Genomic DNA, 23,368 nt, shown 5'->3' with positions numbered 1-23,368 from the left:
GTTCTAAGGTACTCAAGCAGAGTAAGTTCCAAATACCCTCTCTCCACTACTACTTTTTTCCTCTTGTGGACAAGGCCTAGTCTGGTGCATTTGATATGAGAATTTTGCAGCTTCACCCAAAGAACACTGTAAAGCCAGCTGAAACTTAATGGTTCAGGGCACCTGAATTCTTCTCCACCCAGACCTAAAGAAATCCATTTTTGATCCTAGGTACTAGTAATTCACAGTAAAGTCCCCTGTTGTAGACAGAAGAATTAGACTGTCACATTTGTTTATTCTGCCAGAGCCAACATCTAACCTTCTGGAGGCTCCTTTACCACTACTGACAGCAGCATCCAGTGCCTTCTACCAGCTCCCCTTACATAAGAGGTGCAAGAAACGTGTCCCTCAGCAAATGGGGAATTGTTATCAAAAAACCGAGAAACACTGCTCTAGTGCAACCTTTGATACCTTGCTGCCTTCCTAAACTGTGTCAGGAAGATCTCAGGAACCAGCAATGGTCCATAGATGGGTCATTGAGAAACGCTGCATTAGAGGAATAAGGGACTGATCAGGGATTTTAAGAACAGCTGACTGCCTATTCCAATATTCAGGGTGACCAGATGTCCTGACTTTATAGGGACAGTCCTGACATTTGAGGCTGTCTTATAAGGGGGCCTGTTACCTCCCATTCCCATTTTTCAACTCATTTTTGAATTAAATATTTAGATTTGCATTGAACAAATAGTATTAAGTGCAGTGTGAAGGTTAAATGTGACAAAGTTAAAAGCATTAATAAGCAGCCTAGGTATTGAAATAAGTAGTTGAGCTCCCCCTAATGGCGTTCTGTAGAAATAGAAAGTTATAGTATATTATGCACTGGGGAAAAAAATTGGGAAAGCAAGTTAGACTGGCCTTGTTTACATCTCACTAATCTGCTCCTTGAGGAAACCTGAAATTACATTGTGCTACAGTGGTTAGATTAGTTAGAAGTTAATAGCTTTTTTTTTTAATTATTAATACAAGTCTATGTTCTCCTAGCAGTTTGAGAGTACTCAAATATTCCCAATCCCTATGACTTATGCCACATCTGCCAGTAGCACAATTGTCTAAGGATCAGTTGGATCTTAAGTTTAGTGTATTCAGACACTACTGATATCAACTCTGCTGTAAACAAGTCTATTTATCAGGCTTGTTATACAGGTAGGTTCATGTCATGCAGGGACTCTATAGAGGAGTATCTGTTTAGTTTTGCCCTTTGAAATCCTGTATGGATGCCATTAAGCCGTTAACCCACTCCCATTAACTCTGCACCAGCTATTTGTTTTGAGAACTGTGGGCTTCTACATGTACTCCTCCCCTCTGTTTTTGGGGGACAATCCTGGTTCCACCCTGAATTCTCAGGGTTAGGTGGCTCTTTAGCCTAGGAAGAGGGTATAATGGGCCTGGGGAGGCTAAGCCTCCCCTGTGGCACAGCTACCGACCCGCTGCCTTTCAGAGCATGGACACCTGGGCCGTGGTGGCCCCACCTGTGCCACCTCTTCCCATCTTTGGCTCCACCCCTTCACTCAGGCCCCCATCACCCACCCCTGGCCAAGTCAGTCTTCTCCACCCCCCTCCCCAGCCAGGCCCCCCACGTCCCTCCTCCTGGTAAACGGCAGGCAGCAATTGGGGTACCTGGTGGTAGCAAATGCTCCCCCCAAATGTTTGTACTTGTTCAAGTCAGGAGAGGGGAAGTGGTCAGCTCAGGGGAGGGGTTACAAGCTATTGTGTACAACAAACAGAATGTAGGTTCTAGTCCTAAGGACCCTAGTCACTTAAAATTCAGCTAGCTTTAAAGATTCCAAAGGTTCAAGTGTTTCTTTCTAAAAAGAACATTTCTAGATTTTAGTAGCCAAATAGTTATATGTACATAGAGACTCTGCTTCATGTTCATCAAGAGCACATCTGTAGAAGATTTCTAGTACAGGTAAATTGAATATGGAACCAGAATACAGCAAGCTTAGCCATCCAGTATAGAAATAAGGTATTTCTGTAGTAGTTCAAACAGTGTACATTAACTATGCTCACACCACGCATCAAAACTTGGTGTTACTTATTTTCTTCTCTTCAAGGCCACAACCAGCTAAATTCAAGGTTGCAGTGTCACAGCACTGTCAACTGGGACTTCTGTCATATCTTAAGCTATTGCATAAGAAGTCTGCCTTACTGAAGGGCTATAGTAACAAATGATTGCAGGAAAGATGTTGCATACCAAACTGACAGTTTAGAACTGCTACTTAACACCTTTGCTCCCTTAGCTTATCAACAGCAAACTGCAGATTGTTATGAAGTTGTCCCATGCCATTTTGAATTGGATCTTTAGTTACAGAAAATTAGTAGTGAACACTTTACTCAGTGGTATGACTGGAGCGATTGTGTACACACACACACACACACACACAGGACACTCTCTCAAATAATGGCTCTATTATTCCTAACCATTAACGCAAGGTATTCGCTCCCCTGCTTGGATAAAAAAAAGTTTAGTATTTAGCCAGACATCTTTCAGACAGCTTGAAAGGTAAAAAGACATTGATTTCATTGGCAGCTTGGTGTTAAGGTGGTAGCTTGCAAGAAGATGGACTAAGGATAGTCACAGCTTAGACACAGAATTTGATTTTTTTAACTAAGTAGAATGTGTTTATCATCCCCTGACCAGTCTGCTTATGTTGTATTGTAACCCTTCCCCACCAAGTGTGTTGGAGCAGGGCTCATCTTCCCTTGTGTAACTAGCTCATTTTGGGGCTATTGCAATACAAGTATACAGTATTGTCTGATGAACTTTCAAAAGGTTTGACCGGTTTCCCCATTTGTTAGTTTCCTCCTGCATCATTCATGATGTGTGTGCACACAAAACTGGAGACTGCAAGAAAGGTTGATGCAGACGGACACCAGACACTCTGCTTGTTAGTTTGGTTTTGAAATCTTGACCTTCAAATAATCCAGTATTTGACAATATAGTTAGAGCACCTGATGGGTTTGGTTCTATTTGTTGTAGTTTGACTGCAAAACTACTAATCCACTTGTTCCACCACATGGTATAGCAGAGTAATAACATAGGCAGGACTAAAATTGTAGATGCTGCATACTAGCAGCTATTAGCTCATATGTAGAAGATTGGGATGATTAGTATCTATGACCGTCTTGATTCATTCATGTGACGGCAATATCTTTGTAGGCTAACCAATTCACTTAATTATCTGTCTTGAAATAACTGCAAATGTCTAGTCATAGTACGACTTGTTAATGTTTAATGCTGCTTGAGTTCACTGCATCCCAGCATCCTCCTTTGGAAGATTCTGGAATACTGGGTAGAGCGGAGGTTTGGTCTTTAGTTAAGGTACTACAAGAACTCAGATCTGCATTCTATTCCAGCTATACCACAGACTTCCTGTGCAAGCTCGGCCAACTGAATAAAAAAAATTATACTTGTCCTCTTCTTGTGAGGAAAGGAAGTATATTGCCCTTTATGAGACGGAAAGATATGAGAGTGATGGGGTTCATGTAAAAACCTAGAGAGTTTTCTACATGCTCAAGTTATTTTCATCATATTTGAACACTACAAGCTGGACTGGAGTCAGAGTGGAAGGGTGCTAAAGAGCCACGTTTTCTGGTTTAGTCACAACCAGAATATTTGGCCTGTGGATCTTTACTACACAAAGTAGGAATACATTCTTATTTTCCAAGATTGAGATATCTGCAATAAAGCTGGTCAAAAAATTCCAACTTTTGAGGTCTTCCATAAAAAAAGACAATGTTCATTCCACTTCTTAGCCAACTCTAGACCACAGGCTTCGGTCATTAACTGCTTTCTTGTTTGGCTATTCAGTATGCCCTCAAGAATCTGCTTTCTGCCACCCACAGTTGGAGACCCCTAAATATTAGTTGAAATTGTGGCAAGTGGACACATTGCAGTATTTATTTAAGTGAGGCCATCACATCTAGGAGACCTGGGCAAATTGTTTCCTCTTAAAGAGACCCCTTCTGCTAGATGGCATCTAGGCAGGCTCAGTGAAGCCAATTCTTCCCATTTATCTCAGTGTCTGTTCTCCTCTAGGGCTTGGATTATCTGTAACATGCACTACTTTGTTTCAGATGGGGCCCTGAGCTGTATATAGCCACCTCTTGTCCAAGGCCTGCTACCAGTACCACAAAAGCCTATGAGCATTCAGGGTGCTGTGGCAAGAGTGACTTCTTGTTGCTACACGTAGGTGATGACAAAGCAACCTAGGTGTGAATTTGCCTCCTTGAAGTTTATGGAAGATAAAAGTTCCAAGATAGAGCTGCCAGTACAGAGTCCTTAACTTCTTGCAAACCATGGTTAGTTAGGAATCTGTTCAGATGTTTTAGCCTTAGTATTGCTCTGATCCCGCCCAACCATTTGGTAACCAGGAGTAGCATTGACATGCTTGTCTTTTCCATTTGTGGGACTTCTTCAGTCACTCTGGTCTGACGGCAAGTTGTTTCTCTCATCTACCCTCATCAGCAGGTTTATACTGGGAATTATCTAGTAAGGTTTATATTTCACAGGGAAACTGGTCAGGTGAATTTTAAAGTGTTTAAGTGAAAGGCAAATGGACAATCCCATGTAAAAGCTGGCATTAATGGAACAATGCAGAGACAATTATGCAAAACCTGGAAGGACAGACCTTGAACTTGATGCAGTGAACATGGAAACCAGTGGGGAGATTCAGAAAGCAGGTGGCATGGCCAAGAGATCTAGTACTATTTTCTGTGGATTGAAGAAATGGCAACATGGGTGACAGGAGACCCATGAACACTTACAAGTGTACAGTACAAAGTGTACAATAAAAAGCTGAAGTGTGGGATCACTTCAGCTTGTGAATTATGCAAGTTCTCAGCTAGAATTAAAGTAGAATGTAAAGCCATGACTGGAACTTTGAATGTATTGCATGATTTCAGCAATCACTTATGCATTCATCCTGTTTCCTAATTGTAATCCACAGTTATGAAGCCTATATTGAAAGTTTTAACAGCTATTTCTTGTTACTGGGTTCAGTAGCAGACTGCATGTTATATTCTCAGTTTACAACCTAAGAAACAGTTTAGATATTTAAATAATCTCTATATCCAAGCAAGAGTTATGGAAAACTCAGTGAGCTTTAGGCTACTGCATCAGTAAGTGTACAAGCCTTGTTTTCCACATGGTGCCACCAGCACATGTGTGATAACTGCTGAGAATATTTAAACACTAGCATTTTTTTGCTGGGATTAAGGTGACTAATCTAGATTATTTTCCATTCATTCTGAAATGTAGAATGTGATGCCAAAGGTGTGTGGGTTTTTTGGGGGGTGGGGGGGAGAAGGGTTTAAACACCCAAGTTCTTGAAATCTGCAAGTATGATGTAGGCAATTCTCAATGGCCCATTCAACCTACTGCATTATTTAATCAGCAGCACTTCCAACATATTAAGACATTCTCTACTAGCAGTACTGTGCTAGAGTACTCTCCACTTGTTGAAAGTGCTTGAATCCTTATTTCTATAAACAGGCCAAAACTTAGTTGCTTGAAAGGAGAGTTCAGCAGCAACTCCCTTTCCATCCAAAGCTGAATTTAATATAAATAGTCAAGTTATAAAGATTGTAGATGCTAAACACTTAAAAGAAAGCTTGCTTTATTGTAACACCCATTCTCCTCCAGACCCACACATTTATTCACGAGTTTTTCCTCTGATCTTAAGTATGAAGGAAACTTGAGACATCTTATTTTCTTATAGTTTGGCTTTGATGATATGTAGAGTTCTTTCTGAACTCAATATTTTGATTGTTCTCCCAACTTTTTTCAACCACCACCTATTCTTCCTTCCCATTTATACACCATCTGTTGGGTTAAAGGCTGGAGTGAACACCTTGCAGTGTCCTTCCAAGTTTAAGAGTGGGCAGCCCTGCCATAACTATCAGGAGGAAGTCCATTTAGTTTAGGTAAGAAACTGAAGGATATTCAAAATTAAATACTGTAGTATTAACGTATAAAGTGTAACTCTTATAAGCAAATAACCAGAGCATTAGTCTTCCTTTCTGTAAGTGTATTCTATTTACAGCTACAGTAAGTTTTTTGTTTTTTTTTTTTATAAACAGAGAGCTCTCCAGATTCTACCTAGGATAGGAGTCATGGTGGGTTTCCTTCTCATACATAGGATGGGAGGACTGTCTAGACTCAAATATGCCCTCAGTGACATGCAGCTGCATTATTTCCATGGGCTTTGTTAGTGGATGCACGTCACTGGAATGTTTTTATTAATACTCAAAGGAGGTATAGACTAGTTCCCTCTTAACTGGGTTGGCACTGAAGTGCCAACCAGGAATAATCTTGATAAAGGAACTAGTTGTTACTGTATAGGTTGTATAAACAGATCCATTTGAGTGTTGTTTTACTCTGAGTTCATAGAATGGTACCCCTTCAGTCTGGAAAGAAATCCATATCCTGCTCTAGTGCCCAAATAAAGATGAACATTGACATAAATATAAAGGGAAGGGTAAACACCTTTAAATCCCTCCTGGCCAGAGGAAAAACCCTTTCACCTGTAAAGGGTTAAGAAGCTAAGAACCTCGCTGGCACCTGACCAAAATGACCAATGAGGAGACAAGATATTTTCAAAGTGGGGGGGAGGGGAAGACACGGACAAAGGGTTCTCTGTCTGTGTGATGTTTTTGCCAGGACCAGAGCAGGAATGCAGGTCAGAACTCCTGTAAAGAGTTAGTAAGCAATCTAGTTAGATGTGTTAAAATAAGTTGTGCTGAATGGAATGGATATTCCTGTTTGTCTTTTTGTAACTTAAGGTTTTGCCTAGAGGGATTCTCTATGTTTTGAATCTGATTACCCTGTAAGGTATTTACCATCCTGATTTTACAGAGGTGATTCTTTTACTTTTTCTTTAATTAAAATTCTCTTAAGAACCTGATTGCTTTTTCATTCTTCTTAAGATGCAAGGGTTTGGGTCTGTGTTCACCTATGCAAATTGGTGAGGATTTTTATCAAGCCTTCCCCATGAAAGGGGGTATAGTGCTTTGGGGGATATTTTGGGGGAGGAAGGGAGACTTTTCCAAGTGGGCACTTCCCCTGTTCTTTGTGTAACACTTTGGTGGTGGCAGCTTTTAACCTAAGCTGGTAAGAATAAGCTTAGGGGGTTTTTCATGCAAGTCCCCACATCTGTACCCTAGAGTTCAGAATGGGGAAGGAACCTTGACAAAAACACATTGTATTAATACTTCATATGATTAATGTGACAACTGAAGCCTGTTTAATGGATTAGTCTTCACAAAAGATGTAGTTTACATTTTATTAAGATTCAGACTATGACCACTGATTAAGTATTTTGTTGTGCACGCTTGTCGACACTGAGATACTGCTCCAGCTATGAATGCTAGTGTAATTTGCTACAAGAGTTTAAATACACTGTTGCCAGCCAAAGATACCGCAGAGACCTTGATATCTACATTTTAAGTTATGTCTGATGAGTTTGCCTCTAAACATTGTGTTGCTATGCAGAAACTGAGTCTGCAGATGAGTTTAGCGAATACAGATAAAGCACTCTTGACACATGGAAGCTTGCTTTAAGATGTCAATGACAGTATATTTTTGTAAATACAGTCAAGCCTCGGGAGTGCTTGTAGTCATGGATTTGTAAAGAATCCTGCTGAATTCAAGGTGTATGCTGTGTATGTTATGTAAAGCAGAGCCATGGAACCTAGGATTTCCTGTCTCTAGGGTTGTTTGTTACATACTAGATACTAATAGGACAACAGTTTTAAAGTTTTGTGTTGCTATGACATAGAACACTGTATAATTTAAGCAGTTTCATTTCAGTGCTTAGTATATGCCTGCTGAGCTTCTTTTGTTTCTCCCTTGGGCAATCGTGCGCACTGTCAAGTTTGATGTCAACTGCAATGCTGACAAGTTGGACAGTACAACATCCTGTATTTGCAGCCCTTCCCCTATAGCAGGGGTTCCCAAACTGTGGTACACATATCCCTGGGGCTACAAGAGAGAAATTGTAGAATAGTGGATTTTATTTATTGCATTTTCATAACAGGCTACTCAGACAAAGCTTTAAAACTGTGGGAATGTTATATAAAATACAGTAGTTAATTTATCTCAAGATGTACCAATGAGGAAAGAACTGATATCCAGAGCCCTCACCTCTAATCACTGTACAGCACAGGTTCAGTTGCCCAGCAATTGTCCAGTGTAACTGAGCTCAAAACTTCATCGGAGGAGGTTTTCAGTTATATATGTCACACTATATACTGTACGTAACAGTGAAATATGGACAGATGGCTAAAGACAGGTAGTGTTAAGAAGAACCCACAAAGGATCAATGATGAGAGGGGTAGGGGTACAGGAACAGCTGGCAAATCGGGAATGGGGTATGCACTAAGAAAAGTTTGGGAACCTCTGCTCCATAGGGCTCAGAATCTGCTAGTGTCAGAAGACAAATTCGAGAGTTGATAATGTCCTGGTGAAACAAACAAATATTTCTGTTCCAGCCAATTGCCCACTGCATATTTGTGGGTAGAATGAGACTAGTTCTTACTGACTGTCTTATACCTGAAAGCAGGGCATGTTACTATATTAAGGGTCAGTTATCTAGACCTAAAAATTTTAAAGACCCCTCAGTCACAGCATTACTCAAGAATCAAATCTAAAAATTTGGGCCCTAGCAGCTTGACCTTGAACTATGGGGCAGAGCTAATCAGTACCCATTTTAGTGCTTTACAGGAGGATGTATCAATTCTGAGATTATCATAATGGCCTCTTCTGGCCTTAATCTAATTTGACCTCATGCATAACAGGCCATAGACTTTCATCCAATAATTCCTGCATCAAACCCATAACTTCTGGGTTGTAGTACTCCGTTCAGTTTTATAAAGCCTCTCACCACTATAGTCAGAGCTCCTTCCAGAAGTGCAGTAAGTGATGTTAATGTCTTTTAGGGCTTGTCTACACTGCCACTTACAGCACTGAAACTTTCCTTGCTCAGGGGTGTGGAAAAAGAAACCACATGCATGACTGATACAAGTTTCAGTGCTGTAAAGCAGCAGTGTAGATACTGGGAGCTATTGCCCTCGCAGAGATAGTTTTTTTGTTGTGTTTTTTAACAGTGCTCGGAGAGCTGTCTCCCAGTGCTGGAGTTGCATCTACACTGACATGTTAAAGCGCTGCCACAGCACTTTAACATTGGCTGTTTAGACATACCCTTGGAAGAGGATATCCATTCTTTAAAGACTTTGAATGATGGAAAATCCAAATACTTTGAATTGTTCCAATTGTCAGTTACCATTACTTCCTCTCTTCCTCTTTCCCCCCCTCCCCACACACACAGTTCAGGGATGGAGATACCTTTATGGAGGTAGAGGTGTACTCTGTGAACAGGTCCTAAACATTGGATAGATTTTGAGAGTCATAATTCTGACCCTGCTCAAGCAGACTGGGTCCTACATCCTGTGATGGACACAGAGTTTCAAGTCCTACCTTTCCACAATTTAAGGATTACCAGTTACCTCACTGCTGGCCTCTTAATGCATTAAGATATTCTCCAGCAGTGCATAAAACCTGCCAGAACTTGCTGTTTGATCACAGTGACAAAAGGCCTTTTTCTGAGAGAGACAAAAAAGAGTCAACACCTAACAAGGAAAGCACATGAAGTACCTGCCTGCTGCAGCTGTACATGTCAATTTCTCCATTTAGAAGAGTAAATAAGCAAGGATAGGTTGCTATAAAAGCCTTGAAGAATTTGACAACTACTCATCAGGGTTGTTGCACAAGGATGGGCTCTCCCTGCACTGAAGCTCAGCAGCAACTCTGATGAGAAGCTCAACTCCACCCCAGCTGATTGATTTTGCCAAGGTGCAGTGCTGTCCCTATCCCTTGCTGGGCACATTCTTTTGTATCAGTGTCTTATAGGGCTCTGATAAATTTGAAGCTCCACTTACCTTTACCTGCTGGAAGAGAGCACTTTCCCCCTTCTAGGCTATTTTGTAACAGGAGGAAGGAGTCTGCCACTACCTTTTCCCTGGCCTCTATATTTTGACTCTCGTCTATGAGTTAACGCTATGTCTACAGTACAGAGTTTTGTAGACAAAAAAATTAAAGCAGCATAAAACAGCTGTTGCATGGCCACACTATGCTCCTTACGTCAGCAGAGTGCATCCACACTAGCAGTATTTGCATCGACACAGGAAGCAGTGCACTGTGGGTAGCTATCCCACTGTGCAACTGGCCACAGGGTGCTTTGGGAAGGGTTTGCAATGCCTCATGGGGCAGGTACAGCATCACATGATGCAGGTTTCTCAATCCCATTGTTCCATGGGCATCCTATTAAATTGACAGCTGCTTTTCAAGTGAAGAGCGGGGGGAGAGGGGAGAGGGGAGAGTGTGTGTGTTGGGGAAGAGTGTGTTAGCATGCTGTCTCTAAGTTCAGAGAGCTGCCTGAGCATCCAAACCTGAGGCAAGGGAGGAGGACACCTCCCCGCATCTATGCCCAGCTCTGCACAACAGTCTCTTCTCCTTCCCCCTCTGGGCTCCCACAGCAGCAGCCTGCTCTGCAAGCTGATTCCCATTAATGGACTTCTGTGATTCCCTCCAAGTTCTTCCACAGCCTCCTCAGCAGCTCTTAGCTCTCCACATTGTGGAATGTCAAAGCTTCCTGGAGCTTTAACGGGGAGAGGCATATGCCTGCAGCGCTAGATGCAGGGCAGCAGAGTTCAAAACAGTGAGAGAAAGCAGTCATGGTGAGCATTGTGGGATACTGGGGAGGCCAGTTGGGGCGACAAACAGCAGCATCTACACTGACGCCTTGTCACTAACTTTGCCACAAAAAAATATGCCTCTTGTTGAGGTGGTTTTATTTTGTCCGCAAAACAGTTTTGCCACCAAAAGTAGCTTTTAGTATGCACAGCTTCATAGCTTTTGCTGACAAAACAGCCTTTTGCTGACAAACTGTGTAGTATAGACAAGGTCTAAGTCCAGTGGAAGCTTGTGCTGCTCAACGTCCCCCAGAAGTAGGAAAATTTTGCTCTGTTACTAGGTAAGAGTTAACAGCAACAGCGGTAGTGAGTCCATCCTTGCAGATTCAGAGAGATACTACATTATCAGTTAGTGTTTAGGTTGCAGCAGCCAAGGACTAGAACATTTTATTTAAAAACGTTTCAGTTCTGCAGAACTGGCTACAGAAACTTGCCAGGAAAAAGCTTTCCATTTGCAACTGGTGAGTGAGTAGATTTTAAGTACTCAACATTTAGTAAATGCTCTGGATGGTGTTCCTTGGGCTATGAACAGGGGCACAAAGCACAGCTGCAAAATAGGGAGAGCAGAACTTTTACAGTCATGAAAGTAGTTCCTTTTTTAGCACTAATTTCTGGTTGGCTAGCTGAGATTCTCCCCTTATCAACAGTAGATTTTAGACTCGCACTAGAAAGTGTTTTCTAGTATTTCCACACTTCAGCATTTGAGGACTCTGCTTGTTCTTCACTCTGTTTCTCCCTCTCCCCCCTCCCCTCCCCCCCATAAAAGCTCAGTATGCCTTAGTGATAGAGACTTGACTTTTTAGTTTTAGGGGCTTCAATGTAGGCATCTAGCTAAGGATGACCTATTTCCATTCCATCCTACCCCTCTCCCTGAGAATTAAGTACATCTCCATGTGCTCAGCATCTCTATGTTAGGAATCTATATGGGGTCCAAGCTTAAGCTGACTCACAGAAAATTCTGGCCATATAGTAGCACCTCAATTCAGTGAGTAGTCTTACTGTAGCACCATCTTTCCCTTCCAGTCCCCATTTTTTTGGGCTTACTCTCAGCAGTCTACCCAAGGATGAGGATAAGTGAGCCATCTACCCACACACAATGAACTCAAGCCAAGATATTAAGACTAGGGAAGATTTCTCCATCAGAAGCAGCTGTGTGCTTTTCTGATACAAGCTCAGTCAAGCTGTACTTTTGCTTTGAAGCCACTTATGATTCCTTCAGATAGCCTTGCTGAGCAGAGGTCAGCAACCTGGACTATTATTCTGTTCAGGGGGGAACCCACCAAAAAAACCCATTAAGTCTACAATAAGATTTTCTGTAAGTTAGTTCAGGAATCCTTAGCATTCAGGTAAAGTTCCTACACTGTTCTGCTGCCATGGAAACACTAACTTTTGTTTTGTTTCCATCTTGCACGCCATTTGTCTGAAAGGATACAATTATGTCATTTTTATCTCAAACCCCAAAATACTTTACGGCATTATAGATAGTACGTAGGCCAAACAGGCCAACACCTTTGTACATTGCTATGATGAAGGTAGATTCTCCAAGATCCCTTTGTGTTGGCATAGGAGCGCTTTCTACCATCATAAACAGGCAGAAGTGGCTCCTACACCAGCTACTCTACACCCTGGTGTCAGAAATGCAAGCGACTGGGAAAAAGCATGACATAGCTCTGGACACCAACAGAGCCCTTGCAGCAATGGTGGAATTTAGAACAGCCAAGAGGCTTCTTCAATCTCAGAGACTGGTGCAAGTCAGGAAGCCTCACTCAACTCCCTGACACAGACCTCCCCCCATTTCCTAGGCAGATCAATGCTCTGCCACAGGAAAGAATCTGGCCCATGGAGAAAAAATTCCCCCAGCATAGATGCAGTTGTATGGGTGTAAGAATGCATATACTGATATAGCTTAGCCTGGCAAAGCAAAGCAAAATAATCTATATCAGTACAGAGAACTTTATACCAGCATAACTTGATCTACATTAGGGCTCTCAATAGCCTAGCTGATAGTTTAAAAAAAAGACATACCCCTTACAAGTAGAATTAAGATACTCTATAGCATAAGCGTAGATCAGGCCTAATAGGAGCAACACTAAAAGATAGCTAGGGGTAGCATTTACAACAGAGATAAGATAGGAAGTTTTCCTGGAAAATGTAATCCTCATTTAGAGACAATTTAGCCCTTCCATTTGCTGAAAGTACAAAGTATTTGTCAATGGAATGGCGCCCTTCCAAGTCTAGAGACAAATGACACATCTCAGCTGCTACTCACTTTGCTAAGCAGCAGACTGAAGTTCAGAATTATTCTGTTTCACTAAAGCTGCTCAGAGTGTTATGGGCAGCTGTGAAACTGATAAGATTCATATCAACTATCTTGCTGGTACTTGGGGAAGCTCTGAGTACCTGAGGCACGCAGGCAATGAAGCTGTCGGGGGAATGAGGGTCTAAAAAAAGCTGGAAGAGCCAGAGTGAGAGACATCCTGCTCCTCAGCCTTCCACACACCTCTCCCCACAAGCATTCGAGTGTCTGGGCATTTCCAGTTAGCCATCCAGGACCCAACCTGTCTCCAGTTAGAAATCCTTTTCTCACTATCTCCCTCTGATTTACACTGCCCACCCAAACAGTTTACCACTAAGTTTTGCCATAATATACAGGAGATCAAAACAAGTTACTTGGACACCATAAAAATCCTATTTTTAAAATCAAGATTGGATGTTTTTCTAAAACATGCTCTAGTTCTACTGGAATTTAATTCAGTGAAATCCTATGGTCAGGGTGATGCAGGAGTCAGACTAGATCAGTAGTCCCTTCTGGCCTTATAACATAGGAATAAAAAGCCAATTTCTATTCGTCTAGTAGATGTGCAGAGGTGAAGCTGACAAACAACAAAAACCTACAGAAAAGGTCAGTTGGATGTCAGGATACTGAAGAGTTATTGACAGTGAGAATTGGATGATCCCTTAACTGTTCGTTTCCCATTTGTCTAGCCACGTGCAACTTTAGAGATAAAGTTTTGTGAAGAAAGTAGTTTTGAAGTGTGTAGATTAATTTTGAATGCAAGTCTGATTTTTTCAAACAAGCTTGACAAGAACTGATACAAGTTGACAAACGTACCATATTCACCAGGGCAGAATTTGATGGGTCTTGTATGGACTGACTAGTTGGCCGAAGTTCAACCTAGTGAGGTTCAAGGGCAGATCTGCTCTGGGCACAGTAAAATGGGACTTTTTTTGTATAGCTAAATTCTCTCTTCAGTTTTACTTTCTTAGTCATACGGGTGGCCTATTTGCCTGGTGAAGTTATGCTTGTCACTCCTGATTTTAAAGCACATTTTTTTCCTTTCCCCACCATTCATGTTAGCTACGACGTTAGACATGCAACATTAGTGCTTAGAGAGTCAATGTGAGGAAAGTTCCCAGTATTGCTAGCAGTAGTTCCCTCCACACTGGGGTTGATATAATGGATTCTGATGTAACAGACTTAATATAGACTGCTAGTTCTAGAAAGAGATCCTTATATTGGGCGTGTATAACAATGTGAATAGAACAGAGGAGCTCAATGTACCACAACTCCCAGAACACTTCAAAATCCTCTTGACTACTGGAGCGAAAAGCTTACACGCTATGATTCTTCTCCAGGTCTAGAAGTGGAAAACTGCTGAAGTGCAGGTAAAAGAAACCAGCACCGAATTGTGAAGTCTGAGCAGAATACAGTTCTACAAAACAAACAAAAAACAAGAACAAAAACCAAACACAGATTAGTCTTGGTAAGTCATGGAGACGTTTTTGCTGCATGTGGTCACTAAGCATTCAAGGTTAAGCCATTTCTGATCCGATCATACCGATAGGTCGCATCTGCACTGAAGTTGCGCCAGCTTTCTGAGCAATGGTGAGCTGCACTAGTGCTGGCAAAGGTGTCAGAGCCAACATAGACAGGGCTCAGATGTCTCTTGCTACCACACTGTGCAGAAGCTGGAAATGCTGGTACAATGTTTTCTATTGCTGAAAAGGATACATAACCACACAGCTTCAGGTATTTTGTGTAATAGGCTATTTAAAAGTTGTTCAGACTAAACTCTGTAAGCTTAGGTTTTTGAGGAGGGTGTGGGAATGCTGACAGTATGCAATGACCTGTGGTTTTGTACACACTACCACTTATGTCGATATAACTTATGTTGCTCAGGGGTGTGAATAAGCCATCCTCCTAAATGACATAAGTTACACCAACCTAAGTACCAATGTGGACAGTGCTAGGTCAGTGGAACAGCTTCTCCCACCAACATAGCTACCGCCTCTCCAGGTGGTTTTATTATGCCCATAGGAGAGCTCTATAGCAATTCCAGTGTAGACTAGCCCCAAGCAATTGGCCTTTAAGGGTGGGAAACTGTCAGTATGTAACCAAGGCAGGTTTCTGAGAAAGTTAGTGTCTATTTACCTGAGAAGACCCTACTTCTCAGGGACTACAAGCACCACAAAGCAAAAGACTGCATGATGTATCAGCATTAGTTTGAAGTGAAAGAGCATCTGGGATAAATAACACTAACACAGAATAAGCATTAAGTAGCATTTTAAATGGATGCTGTGACATCCACTAGTTTTAGTAAATTGCTTTTTTGTTCTATAAAGTAAAACTCCTAGTGCTAACAGTTTTAAACTAAAGGCTCTCTTGCAGGGTTTCCAATCAAAGAACTAGTCTCTAGCCAGCATTACACAAGTCTTTCTATTGCACAAGTGTGAAGAAACCCAGTTTATGGTATTAATTGCTAAGTTTATGAAGTTCTTCATTTCCGTGTATTATTTTAATTTGTTTGTTTTGAGATGCATTTACCAGTGTATTTATAAAGTTTACTGTTTTGAGTAACCAAACTATTTACAATTAATTTCATATTTAACATATTCTATAGCGGAGTACAAAAATTCAGGAACAGCTATTAAGCCATCCAAGATTCTTTTCACTTTCACAGGGTGAGAATGCAGCTGTCAACTTAATTGTTACAAGGTTGCTACCCTGCATTGACATCTACTAAGTGGAAACATGGGTTACATGGCAGTTTCACTATTATCACTCTGTATGCATCACAATTCATTCACAAACCTCACTGTTAGACCAACAAACTTATTTCAATTATCTTGCTCATGGCATAGACATCTCCTAGACTGTAGCCATAATCTTATATAGAGCATCTAAATGAGGTTTTCCTTCCACACCACCCAGAAAAGAGTGAGACAGAAAGCAAGAAGAGTCCAACTTTTGCTAGTTTTAAAACAAAGTTGATCTTTTCAGCATTCTGGATATTGCTGAGCTGGTTACGAGTTATCTGTACTACCTCTGGGTTGCCTTCTCACCCTCCTCTCCCCATATTCCTTTTGAGTTTACAGCAGCCACCAAGCGTCAATACAGCTTACTGACACTATGCTTTCTTAAGCAAGAGTTTGTTTGGCTGACTAGGCTAGTATTATTGTTGTGGTCATGTCAGTCCCAGAATATTAGAGAGACAAGGTGGGTGAGGCAATATCTTTTATTGGACCAACTTCTGATGGTGAGACACACAAGACTAGTATTGTCAGCCAAGTTTACAATCCAAAGAGACACCCAGTTAGCTAATTAGATGTGTCCTCAAGACGACAGGCCGCTGTAGCGGTAAGTCATTGGTGAGTGCAGGCCTGTCAAATGTGGAACAAGAATCCCATGTCTCCTGTACTAGAGTTTTCTTACAGCTATATTTCTTTAGACTAGTTTCTTGCATGCCTTCTTTTTAAACTGGTTTAACTAGGTTTTTCTTCACTACGCAGGAGTCCTGTTATTTCAGAATAGTTGACTTTATAATTGGGTATATTCTCATTTTGTACAAGGAGATCAGAAGTGGGAATTCAGAGAAACATTCTCTTGAAGTTCCTAAAGTGGACAGTAGTGAGACAGTGGCTTCTGGAAGAGGCAAGTATTTCACTCTACAAGTCTTGTCAATCTTTTGTTGCAGATTCCATGTTTCAATGCAGAGCTATTACTTTCAGGGAATAGCTGCTTTGGAATAAAGTCTACCCTACAGTAATTTTTTCAGTTAAATATACTTTGATGCAAGTTGTTAAATATTGCACTTTGAATTTATCTGACCAGATTAGTTAAGTGTAAAAGCTACACGTTTTCCTTAGTAGGCCCTCCGTGAGTTCAGTGGAGGTGCCCTGGCAACATCCACTTTTTTTTTTAATAACATTCCACATAAAGTTAAACTAAAATTTGACATACAAGTCTACAATTACATTGCAGAGTAAAACACCAAGTTGAGACCTCAGTCTCAAGGCATAATGGATCATGTCCTGAGTACTTGACAATATTTGAAGGTGCCACATAAATCCTGCTGCACTGATGTGCACTAAATTTTACCACAGTGACTTAGGAGCACAAATATTTACAATGGGACTTAAGTAAAACTGAAAGTTTACTTCAGTACTTTCACTAACAATTTTTTTTCCCTCTGCACTAATTATTTTACAGGCAATGCTTTCCTTCTGTTGTGCACATGCAGAGAAGTTCACAGCTGTCTTTTTAAAGTTATATTATCAGCTAATGCAGTACACTTCTACTAAAAAAAGTGGTTAACAGACTAATGCACTTGTTTAGTTTAGTCTAATCAGGCCAACTGCATTGCCATGCGAGTTAACTGAAGTGCACTGCCTCTGATCAAAAGGGGTTATGGCCAAAGCTAGATAAAGTCCAAGTTGGAGGCATGCCAGTCTATTGTTTACACCAAGACAAGCCATTTACATTTAGCCCATTGTGACTTTGAACATGTGTCATGAAGATACAAAATGAGGGCACTTGGATCCAAATATCAAGCTTGACCAGGTAAGGAGCAGCACCAATGGCTCAGGCAGTGTAAGAAGCTGTTTATAGAAATACAGTAGGTCTAATTTATTCCACCCAGGAGACGTCAGTGGTGCATAATGCAGCACGTTGCTATGTAAAGCTACTGTGTAAAATATCCTGAAAGCATTTTAGAGCAACAGGTCATGTCACAGATTGGCCCAACGATAACCACCAACCTTAAGGTGCAAGATTCAACTCACTTTTTCCCTTAGTCTCATGATTAATCTCAAGAGAGGAGCTTCAGTTAACTATAAAGGCAGGAAGAGAGCCGTGATGCTGTAAAAGCGAGAAAGAACCTTCTGTGTATAAAGGAAATCCAAGCCCATGAATTTTTGCCTTCCAAGGTCTACAAACAGCTGCAGTGCCTCTGCTATAGCAATTCAGAAGCCTGTGGGCTGCAGCACAATGGACATCATACAAATTCCCTGCTGTTAGGCAAAGTTGTGAGCACTAGTATTAGGAAGACCAATTTTTAAAAAAAAAAAAAAAAAAGTCCACTTACTCAACATCCTCACTATCTGTTCCCCTCCCACAGCCATGTACCTCTACTGCAAGGGAGAAGAAACAAAGCTTCTCCAGTCTAGCTATTGGTGAGGAATTTGACAACTACTATCCTAGCACTCCTGCTCAAGGAATAAATCCCAGCACCCAACTTTTTTTTTCCTTCCAGGTGGATTTGGCAGCAGGGTTTGGTTTCTTCATTAGAGCATTGCCCCCTACCTTACCAATATCCACTCCACACTATAAAGTCATATTTGTAACTAGTGGGTTCAGTTCTCCCGCTAGTAGTTTTTGGTGGTTTTAAGGCTTGGATTTATTGTAGCAAAGCAGCTCTTTCATGCTACAGGATTACTGGATGTTTACTTCTACCAGAGAAGATGTGGCCGATTAGAATATTTTACTGGAACTGTTCCACTACCCGGTTTACAAAATTAACATAATCCCTATCCCCCATCCAGATTCCTATAATGAAGGTGTTTTGTTGGGTTTGATTTTCAATCCATGTTTACTATACTGTCATAAGATATCCAGAGTGCTGAGCACATTAGAAATATAGGATATAAATGCTTAGCCTGTGTTTTAAGACATTCACCTGAGCCTGGTACAGTTATTAAATATGAACCTATAAGCTATTTTAGAAGATTACCCAACATCTCAGAGGCTAAATCAGAGTAATTCCATTCTATCTTGTATGTGTACAGAAGGTAGAAACTAGAGTCATACTCAAGATTGGATTTTATTCTCTGGTGCAAAGCAGAGATCATGCCTTAGCTCAAATGCCAGTCCTGTGTTTGTACAGAGAAGCAGTCTCAAGGTACGTACATGAATCTGACCTTAGAACATTCCACTAAAAGCTGCATTCATGCAGCGAAATCATTCCCTTTAGAATCAGCTACATTCACCCTATGTAAGGGGCCAACACCAGATGCCTTTTATCTTAGAAATGTAAGCCGTTTGACCTGCAAGGAATAGGGATAGGAGGAAGGCTGCAATCCTCAGTAAGTAGACTCCTAAAGAGATACGTTGTGTGAGGCAATATATTTTATTGGACCAACCTCTGTAGGTGAGACACAGGTTCCTCTCTTTAGTATCCTGGGGACAACAGGGCTACAACTACATGGCATAAATAGAATCTCAACATTCTAGTAGAGAAGACACCATGGTTAAGTTGCATCCGATGAAGTGAGCTGTAATTATGCTCAAATAAATTTGTTAGTCTCTAAGGGGCCACAAGTCCACCTTTTCTTTTTGCAAATACAGACTATTCCGAAACCATGGTTAAGAAGAATGCAGATTTTTTTTTTTAAGCGTACAAAGTCTTTAATGGGGACCACTGGGCAGTTAAACCAAGTAGCTGGGTCCACCTCAGGCCTGATTTTCAGAGGTGCTAATCACCCACAAAAGCAAATGGGAGTAGTGAGAGTTCAGCATCTCAGCAGGTTGCTGCTTGGTGTCACGCCTGGCACGCAGGAGTAAGGGAGTGAGGGGAGATGAGACACGTCTTAGGCTAGTGCAGAGGGGCACAGTAGGAGCAGGGCTGGGAAGTGCCTAGGTCCCAGTGGGGGAGATCGAGAGGAAGCCAAGCTATGGGGAGTTTAGGTCTTTCAGTCTCCCCAGGCAGGGCCAGCTACCTCCACGCCCTCTCCTCACTCCTCCGCCCCCCAGCCACCGCCGGAGCTATAGCAGCTGCCAGGGCTCCCAGAGGGCGCGCGCAGCTAATCTCTATGCAAACAAGCAGCGCTGCCCAGCGGCCGCTTATCACCATGCGCCCGGCTCCCGGATGCCGCTAGGGACAGGGCAGGGGGAGGACACAGCGCAGGGCCCCCGAGCGCGGGCCCTGCCCTGCGGCGCCAGGGGAGGGGCTGCCGCGGCCACGCCCGCCGCGCCCAGAGGCGGGAGGGTTCTGGGGCTGGGGAAGCGCAGGGGCCGGGGCGCTGCAGTCAGGCTGCTCCTCTCTCCCCTGTCCCGCTGCTCCGGGGGCCGGCGAACGGGCAGCCCCGCCCCGCCAGCGGCCCCAGGCACCGCCGCCCGCAGCGGCTCCCGTCCCCGCGGGGCCGGGGCAGACAGCGGGCGCCCGGCCGGGAAAGCCCCCCGTACCTTGCTCGCTGCTGGGGTCCATGCTCGCAGCCAGCGCCCTCCGGAAACAGCCCGCTGCTGCTGCCGCCGCCTTGCTCCAGTGCAGCCCCGGCTCAGTCACCACCCCCCGGCGTCAGGCTCGGTAGCGCGAGCGCCGCCTGGGCTTCATATAGGGCGGGCTCCCGGCCACGTCAGCCCGCCGCCAGCCACCTGACCGGAGCTGCCCTGCGGCTGGGGCAGCTGCAAGGTGCTAGCAGGTGAGGGGCGGCGCCCCTGGCTGGGGGGCAGGGCCGCGAGCCCCGCGCTGCTCCGCCTCTGGGATTCTCCGCTCGAGCCGGGCAGGTGCTGGGAGAGAGGCAGGGTGATTGGCAGCCCCGGCGGCGCCCCTCTCCGGCCTTCTTGGAAACGAACCAGCCCGGACACGAGCGGCCCCCTCAGCTACCAGGCGTTCAGACGTCATGGATCAGGCCCCACGAAATCGCAAGCGTCACTTTAGAGAGTAGTCGATTTAAAAATAATAACCAGGGGGTTCTTTTATACTTGCCTGCTGGTTTATGTGTCTTTGGGATTCCGGTTTTCAAGCTTTTTCTCTGAAACCCAGCGGGCTGGCAATGTCCTTTTTGAAAGGAAAGGCAAAATTATCACATCATCCTCAAATGGCTCCAGGAGCTGGGTCTTTAAGATGCCATAAAATGCCAAATATCCTGAGACTTGTGATAAAGTCATGAGAGGCTAGAGCATTCTCTCTACCTTTATGATGATGATCATAATGGTAAAAGTAAAGATATTTCATTTACTCTTCAAATAAAGATTACTTTTCCTGGGTGAGTGCACCAGTAAAATTTTGCAAAACAGGTCTAACCTAATCTGAGCATCTAGGCATTTATAAATTATACCACATAATGACTGTGGTATCTATCTATTTCCAAATCCAGTGCTGCAACCACTGAATAACTTTACACACATGAGCAATCTGAATTATTTAAAATGAGACACTCATATGCCTAAAGTTATTTAGATGCATAGGTGTTTTGCAGAATTGGGCCTGAAGTTCATACACCGCAATCAGTGTAGCTGGGATTTTTACACTGCACTCTTTTCCATGGTAACTTATGCTATTTCATACTGTGCCTCAGTTTCCTATACATAAATATCTGTTTGTTTATTCAGATCTTTACATATTAATCAATCACCATTGTGTCTGGAGCTAACAGTATTCACTACCTTCTGTAAATACTTTCTTGTCAACTGTCTAAATGGGCCATCTTGATTATCACTACAAAATTTTTTTTCCCCTGCTGATAATAGCTCATCTTAACTAATTAGCCTCTCACAGTTGGTATGGCAACTTCCAACTTATCTGTATATATATATATATTCTTACTATATGTTCCATTCTGTGAATCTGATAAAGTGGGCTGTAGCCCACGAAAGCTTATGGTCTAATAAATAAAAGAAAAGGAGTACTTTTGGCACCTTAGAGACTAACAAATGTGTTCTTTTTGCAGATACAGACTAACACGGCTGCTACTCTAAAACCTACCTTCTGTAAAGTGCTTCTGGACCCTGGAATAAAAGTTGCTTAATAATTGCAACTTGATATTTTATTTATTCACAGAACTGATACAGTAATCACTTTACACAAACTGGTTTAAAGAAGCCTATGGTAGGCAGTTAAGAACTGAATATTCGTAACACTAATTTATGATATGTCTATACCCTGTTGTGACTGCTCAGGCTATTTGTTTTTTCTATTTATCTATTATATTTTTGCTTGTAAACAATAGGCATATTTACAACTTGCACTGTGTTACTGAAACTAAATTATATTCTTATTTTAGCCTCAGGGGTGTCCCCTTGAAAGTTGCCAACAGTTAAAGCAACCCAGTGCATTTAGCAGACCATCAGTTCAAAAGCACTGTTGCTGCATTAAAGAGAATGAGAGAGACAAGGCGATTGAGGTAACATCTTTTATTGAACCGGCTTCGTTGGTGAGAGAGACAAGCTTTTGAGCTATACAGAGCTTTTCCTCAGGTCTGGGAAATGTACTCGGTGTGTCACAGCTAAGTAGACAGAACTTGGTCCAATAATAGATATTACCTCACCCACCTTGTCTCTAATGTCCTGGGAATGGCATGGCTACAACAACACTGCATACAACAATTAAAGAGAACTAATAGTTTAAAAAACAGGGCACTGGTTGAACCTGAAACATCATATATATAGTCTGAGCTTTTTCTCCTAAAATAACTTTAAATGCTGAAAAATTATAATTGTGGAGTCTGCCATAAAAGCAAACCATTTTGAGAGAGTATCTCAATAAAGAATATTAGATTGATGGATACACTTCTTCCCCCACTCCCTTCTGTTCCCCTGATCCTGTTATCTATGGCTTTGTTTGCTCAAAAAGAGCAGTGTTTGCACAAAATGAGTGTCCGGCAGACACAATGTGGGGCTTTGTGAATACCCAAAATGTCATGAACATTTGGCACACTGTCACATGCCAAAGAGGATCACAATAGAGGGCTGTGAGGTACCAATTTAGGATGCCTAGACAATGAGGAAAAACAACGTAAACCTCAGGTATTCTATGAAATCTGGGACAGCTTCTGTTAGAGGACTATTTATTTGCATTCTAGCATATACACAGCTTCAGAACGAAGTGATTGTGAAGATGCCATAACAATATAGCAAGCAGATAAAACAAGGTAATGGGTATATTCTCATCTTGGTGCGCAGGAATCAGTTTAGCTAGGCATGCAACACCCTGTGCAGTGAGATGAGTCTACATATTTCACAGTAATGTTTTTTGATTATGGTAGTGATTGAACACAAAATTGAACACAGATACCTATTTGAAATTGATACATCTCTGATATTAAAAGACATAAATAATTGAGAGAGAACTATATTTTAAAATACGGCACTTGAAATCGTACGCTTTTCCCCATCTCCCATGAGCAGCTGATGATTTATGACTGATCAGTTCTTAGAAGGTAAGAATATCAGCAGTGTAGAGAATTAAATCCCTTGGGCTCAATTCACTCCACCATTATGCAGCACTTACACGACTGGCACAAGCCCCAATAGCAGAGTGTCAGGGTTGCAGTGGTGCAAAGCAATCACAATCTCAGTTCTTCT

At 42.3% G+C, this 23,368-nt stretch overlaps 1 protein-coding gene across 3 annotated transcripts in view; it reads right to left on the bottom strand.

Moving 5' to 3' along the window:
• The window catches only part of LOC144261028 (tumor protein D52), a 191,929-nt gene extending 171,345 nt beyond the window's left edge, over positions 1-20,584 (bottom strand). Inside the window, exons 1-2 of one of the 3 annotated variants that reach the window (XM_077810093.1) lie at positions 20,249-20,583; positions 14,405-14,501 (exon numbers count right to left, since the gene is read on the bottom strand). Coding sequence is in view for 2 of the 3 variants with exons in the window: in XM_077810092.1 (XP_077666218.1) it covers positions 20,249-20,270 (22 nt within the window). In the remaining variant the exon portion in view is untranslated. Of the gene's footprint in view, positions 1-14,404; positions 14,502-20,248 lie in introns of all 3 variants that reach the window. The other 2 variants (XM_077810092.1, XM_077810095.1) reach the window with 2 other exon arrangements.
• Between the last annotated feature and the right edge of the window lie 2,784 nt (positions 20,585-23,368).

This window comes from Eretmochelys imbricata, chromosome 2 (assembly GCF_965152235.1).
Source record: "Eretmochelys imbricata isolate rEreImb1 chromosome 2, rEreImb1.hap1, whole genome shotgun sequence".
Taxonomy (NCBI): domain Eukaryota; kingdom Metazoa; phylum Chordata; order Testudines; family Cheloniidae; genus Eretmochelys; species Eretmochelys imbricata.
Note: the sequence above shows the minus strand (reverse complement) of the source record. Positions and strands in the feature narration are given on the sequence as shown.